Below are 6,426 nucleotides of genomic sequence, written 5' to 3'. Positions count from 1 at the left end.
ACTTTATGTGCAAGTGTGTATATACATATTTTTTTTGTTTACATGCTTTTTGAATAACTATTTTAGAGAAGACATTTATTATATCATATTGTCCTTGCGAATTAACATGCAATAAATAAAATGTTCTTATTCAATTTATTCGTCATAAATTATACAAAAAAGTTCAACAGTATCGTATATAGAGCAATGTATTAAGCAATTGATTAATTAACTGGGTGTTCGGTGACTTTGTGGTTAATAAAAGGCTTTTATTAAGCTTTTTGGAAAATAAAAGGACTAGTTTAATGATGAATACGAAGTTGGTCATGCACACACACAAAAAAAAATTCATGATTAATTTTTTTTTTTTTTTTTTTATTTAAAAAGAAGTACAAAGACCCACAGTAAAAAAAAAAATATATAAAAAAAAAATAAACTGGAAAAAGATTTGTTACCAATAAATAAAAAAAAAAAAAAATGAATTTTTTTTTTAGGGAATGAAATATATTTTGTCATGAATTTTGCAAAAGAAAATTTTATACATATAACAATAAAATTTTCATATAATAAATATTTATATAATTTTCTTTATATTGTCAAGAATTGTCTATGTTTGTTAATTCAACAGCAATATATATTAATTGCTGAATGAAACTCATAACAAAGAAACAAGTAATTTACCATTAGTTAATAAAGAATGTTCAATATAGATTTAAATTTTCAATGAAAAAAAGAATTTTTATTAAAGTAATAAATGCCTATTGAAATCAAAGAATGCTGAACGACGTAGAGCACATAATTAAGAATCACTCGTTCAAAGCATATAAAATTATATATAAATACACTAAAATCGTAGAGGCACCTCTACATACTCTTTATTAATTTGTTTGTTCAGTACTAGAGTAATGTCACCGAACACCCAGTTAATAAAGCAGTACTCCAGCAAAGTTATTGAATAAGAAATAAATAAATTAATATTTCAACTCAAAAATTAATCTTTTCAAAAAAAAAGTACATATATTTTTTTTTTGTATTTAAAAATTAGAAAAAGAAAACAAAAAAATTAACAATTACATTTTTTTTTCTTTTTATTTTTTTATTTGTATCTAGAATTTACAAGTATAACTATATATTTTCCATACAACTATTATTGTTTATTTTGAAAAAGGTTAATAATTCAGTTTATTAACCAACATGCAATAGTTAAGTAAAAAAAAAAAAAGAAAAAAAAAATTAGTTAATGTTTTTTTTATTTTTGTAATTTAAAAGCACAAAAAAATAAACTTTTACTTTTTTTAAAAGGAATTTATTGGTCGAAAAATAAAAGAAAAAGTTATTGACTAAAAAAGATTATTGTGGTGTATTTTTGTTTAAATTTATATAAGAAAATTTTATATTAACTATAATAAAATTTTTGTTTTTTGTAGTACTTACGTAATTTAATTTGAATTGTATCAATTATTTATACTAGTTAATTTGAGCGCAATAAATTTGAATTCTTGAATATATATCACAATATAAGTTAAATAAATGTAATTAATGGTTTATTAATTTCCTATTCATTACTTTGCTAGAGTATTGAATAAAAGGATTAACAATGAGCATGTAGAGTTTCTTCAACCATTTAATTGAATTTAAATTTGTTTTTAATACTATAAACCATTGAAATGTCTATGGTCTTCTTCATTGAGCATTTATTGTTTTTAAGAGGCATTTGATTATTTTAATAAAATTCCCTAATATTTATTAAAAATTTAAATATTTATTAATTATTGTTTTAAATCACATATATTTTACTTGCAATTTTATCATTAATGTTTAACAATTCAAATTCACTTCTCGCGAATTAGCAAATATAAATAACAAAACACAAAATAAGTTATACAATACTACAAACACGAAAATTTTATTATTGTTAATATAAAATTTTCTCTTTAAAATTCAATGATGAAAATTTTCCACGAAAAAACTTTTTATCAATTTTTCTTCTATTTTTAAATAACTTTAATATTTTTTTCACACTATTCATTTCTATTTTTTTTCATTTATCTATTAATTTCATTTCTATTTATTTCCCATACAGCTATTAATTTATTTCTCAAGAAGGCTAATAATTCCTTTTATTAACAAATCTTTAACTCTAATAATTCTTAATAAAGACTTTTTTTTTCTTTTTTGTGTCCTTTTTTTGTCATGTAAGTAAGCTGGACCTAATTCTGTATCCAACGTTTTTTCTTCTATTTTATCCTTTACATTTACTACCTGATTTATTTACTTTCCATAATTTACATTTTTAATTTATTAAATTATCATTCAATGAATTTGCTGGAGTAACGAAATGAAATTATTAAAGATAATATGGAGTTTTCTCTAGTAATTAAATAGATTTTAAAAATAACCTTAATGTTATACACAAATAAACTGCAATAATGCGGTTTTTTGTGAATTTTCTTTGATATAAATTATGTATTTTTATTAAAAACGTATATTCTCTTTAATTATTAATTTTTAAGTACAAAATATTTATTGCTTTTTATAAGTAATTTTCAGTAATTGAAGTTCACTGCTTTTAGAAATAATTAGAATACTTAATAAAAAAAAAATTTTATTTATATCAATATCACTTAATGAAAATTTTATTCTTAAAAATTAAAAATTATTCTCATGAAATTTTTTCATTCTAATAAATTTTTCTCTCCTAATTTTTTTTTTTCTTTTTAAAAAATAAAATATATCTCTATAAAAAAAATTTAGACAAAATACTAATTTTTTTTTTATTTAACTAGATCATGTACATGAATAATCTTATGTTCTCTGTTAAACCATTAATTTTTATTCTCGTAAATTTTTTCATACTTATAAAAAAATAAATATTTCCCAATATTTAATTTCTTAATTTTTACTTTATTTTTTCCCTACTCGTTCTTAGATTCGGATTCTGTTTTATTGTCTCTCATCTCTTTCTTAAATACGTCTAATAATTTCTTTAATTCTGAGTGACCTTGCGTATTACTAAGAATTAATATTTCTCTTCCTTCATCTGGAATATTTCGTTGATAAATTTTTGAAAATGGATTAACATTGTCATGTGAAATTTTACTCAATTCAATATTCAATTCTTGGTCTCTCAATTTAGGGTCCATTTCTTTTGCTTTTTTATCAAAATTCTCCCACAATGATGGAGTATTGACTCCATGACGTGGATCACACGGATTCTTGTATTGAGCTGAATTATTAGATTTGTTTTTTTCACTCTCTAATGCACATTCTTCTAGGCCTCCTTCAGCTTTAGTTTGCTTTTTATCTGCTATGTCACCCTCTGCTAATAATCTCTCATATTTTAACTCATTTTTTGCTTCCAGTATATTTTTATCAATCAAAGTTTTATAAGAATTACACTATGGATTAAATAAAAATTTTTTAAAAGAATGTTTCTTTTGTTAGAATAGTAAATCAAATGGAATGTTAAAAAGAATTAGAAATAGAATATATCTATATGTATATTTTTTGTAAAAATTTTAACTTACGTTATAAAAACATTGATACATCCAAATTAAAAGAAGGAATGTAGTAATTTTTAAATATAAAGTTAACGTTTTCATATTAATATATTTATATAATAATATTCAAGTTGAAGTTGTTAATTCAGATTTAAAATTGTTTCAATTTTCAATATAACTAGATTATGGATTTGTAATATTAATTTAAATATTATTATAACTTATATTAATTTCTTAAATTTTTAAAATAGAAAATTTTTTTCATATATGAAATGTAATTTCTAATTTTTTATTATTACATATGATATTATGGTTACTTTAGATAAGAATAATATTCTTATTTCTTTAAAAAATAAAATAAGAATGTTAATTTACGAATAGATAAAAAAGATAATAATTCGAATAAAGTTACTTTAAGAACATTTTATTTATCTTTAAAGTATGTAAAAAAATTAAATATTTTCAAATTAATGCTCATAAAAATTATAAATGATATACATTTAATATTAAAGGATTTTTTTAATTTTTTTTTTCTAAATTACCAATTTTTGTGAATTATCTCGAATTTTAAATTATTTTATATACGGTATATTATGATTTATAAATATAAATCTTCGTATTTTATAGAGATATATTCCATTAAAAAAAGAAAAAAAAATCTATAAATTAAAAATTTTTATACGTATTTACCTGTCATGCAGTATACTACATTTGTCAGAATTTTTCATTTAATATGAAACTAATTTTTGTTTATATATATTTTTCTTTAAAATATAACTTTTTTTATTTTTCGAATATATTTTTTTTATCGTAATTGTTTCTTTTTTATTTTTATTATTGATAAATGTTTATAAAATATATGTATATATTTATTTTTTATTATAACTATTTTTTAAAAAAAATTACTTTTTCAAATATTTGAAAAAGAATAAGAAAAATTTTTTAAGTACTTAAATTCAAAAGAAAAAGTGAAAATAGTTATTTACTTTAAAGGAATTATAATAACAAATCTTATAAAAAGCACATTTTGAAGTCACATAAATTAATTATAATTTAAAAAAAAAAAAAAAAAAAAATACTATTTTTTTAATCATATATTTACAGTAAAAAATATTTTTTAAAGAGTTTTATTTTTGACAAATTTACTTAATTTATTCTAAAAATACATTTTTATAAATTTACTTTTTTACGAGTAATACTTATCAGTTTCAATTTTAATATTAATGTTATTTACTGAATATGAAAATATATATTTAGTTAAATATAACAGGTTTTTCCTTATGAAATTCAAAAGAATGCATTTTTATTGTGCTATAAAAATTATTGATAAATAAAGATAATACAGAATTATGAAATAACTTTTTGAATATATATTATTATAATCTTTTAATTAAATGTAAAAAAAAATTATTTTATTTTTTTTTTTTTTTTTTGCCTTTATATATTTATTTGATAAGTTTTGATTATTATTACGATATGTTTATTTTCTTTTTTATTTTTAGTTTTATATATTTATAGGACAATTTTTTATTTTTCATTTTACTCACGAAATTTAGGTAAATCATTTATATAGTATAAAAGAATTCATCAATTGATCCTTTCTAATATAACTTTTTTCTTAAAAGGCTAAATTTTATAAGAAATATTAAATAATAATGGAGAATTTTAATAAGAATTTTTATTTTTTAAATTTAATTTGTTAGAATCTTTGATGTATTATTAATAAAAAGTTGTGTGTATAAATACTATCATTTTTAATATTTTAACACTAATTTTTCTCTAAAGAATAATCATAAATTCAATAAAAGTATATTTTTTATGATTTATATTTTTTTAATATTATATCTAGATATTGTTCTTACTAGTAGAAATATGTAAAATATAAAAGTACCTTACGTTTAACATAGATATTACATGATATTAAAATAATTTCAATAGTGTATGTATTGTAGATATAGAAACATAAATTATCCAAATAACAGTTGATGATGTATTAAAATTATTATAATTATTATAAATAAGATAATATTCCTATGGAAAAGAAATTATTTATAGCTCTGATTTATTAATGGCTGTTAAAATACTTTTCTCGTGTTAAACAAATAAATTAATAAGGAAAATGTAGTGTAAACTCTACTTAATTTTAATATAAATTTTTTATTTTTATTAATAAACATTAAATATGACTTATTAGTTGAATATTTTTTTTTTTAATATAAGCAACACTCTAAAATGTAATTTCCTTAATATTACATTTTAGCGTAAAATAAAAATATACATTCTATAGTAGTCTGCGCATTATCCTCCAAAAAAAAAAAACAGAAAAACTAATTTTTTTTTTAAGATTACATTTATTTTTAGTAATGAAAAAAATATAATTATAATATATATTTTTTTTTAATTGTAAATACCCTTACAAAAAAAATATTATTATTTATTTTTTTTTTTTTAAGCGCACTCACTTTAAGTGCAAGTATGTATGTACATATATTTTTTGTTTACATACTTTTTGAATAACTATTTTAGAGCAAACATTTATTATAGCAAATTGTCCTTGCGAAATAGCATGCACAAAATAGAATGTTTTTATTCTATTTATTCGTCTAAATATTATACAAAAATGGTAAATAGTATTATTTTTAGAGAAGTGTATTAACCGATATAATCAATATAGGTAAAGCTAAATATGTTCACTATACGTCAAGAAAACTTAGTGACATTCAGCGGAAATAGAGTACAATATAAAAAAAATAATTTTCAATTGTTACAACTTGTGAAACATTTGATTATTATACTAAAGTATCTATGGTATTGATTTATTAACTGGGTGTTCGTTGACATTGCTAGAGTAGTGATTTATTATCTGGATGTTTGGTGACTTTGCTAGAATAATGAACAAACAAATTAATAAAAAATATGTAGAGATGCCTGTACGATTTTGATGTAT

At 18.9% G+C, this 6,426-nt stretch overlaps 1 protein-coding gene across 1 annotated transcript, besides 2 other annotated features; it reads right to left on the bottom strand.

Moving 5' to 3' along the window:
- Positions 1-229: 229 nt before the first annotated feature.
- Positions 230-913: a repeat region.
- A 606-nt stretch (positions 914-1,519) lies between these two features.
- Positions 1,520-1,921: a repeat region.
- Positions 1,922-2,894: 973 nt separating this feature from the next.
- Positions 2,895-3,581, bottom strand: PGAL8A_00413600 (fam-g protein; the record flags this gene model as incomplete). The annotated part of the gene is made up of 2 exons (XM_028672846.1): positions 2,895-3,377; positions 3,507-3,581. 2 exons carry the CDS (start codon positions 3,579-3,581, stop codon positions 2,895-2,897), a joined length of 558 nt encoding a protein of 185 aa, XP_028529358.1.
- Positions 3,582-6,426: the final 2,845 nt, after the last annotated feature.

The sequence above is a fragment of the Plasmodium gallinaceum genome, assembly GCF_900005855.1.
Source record: "Plasmodium gallinaceum strain 8A genome assembly, contig: PGAL8A_v1_116, whole genome shotgun sequence".
NCBI lineage: Eukaryota > Apicomplexa > Aconoidasida > Haemosporida > Plasmodiidae > Plasmodium > Plasmodium gallinaceum.
This window is presented reverse-complemented; position numbering and strand designations above follow the sequence as displayed.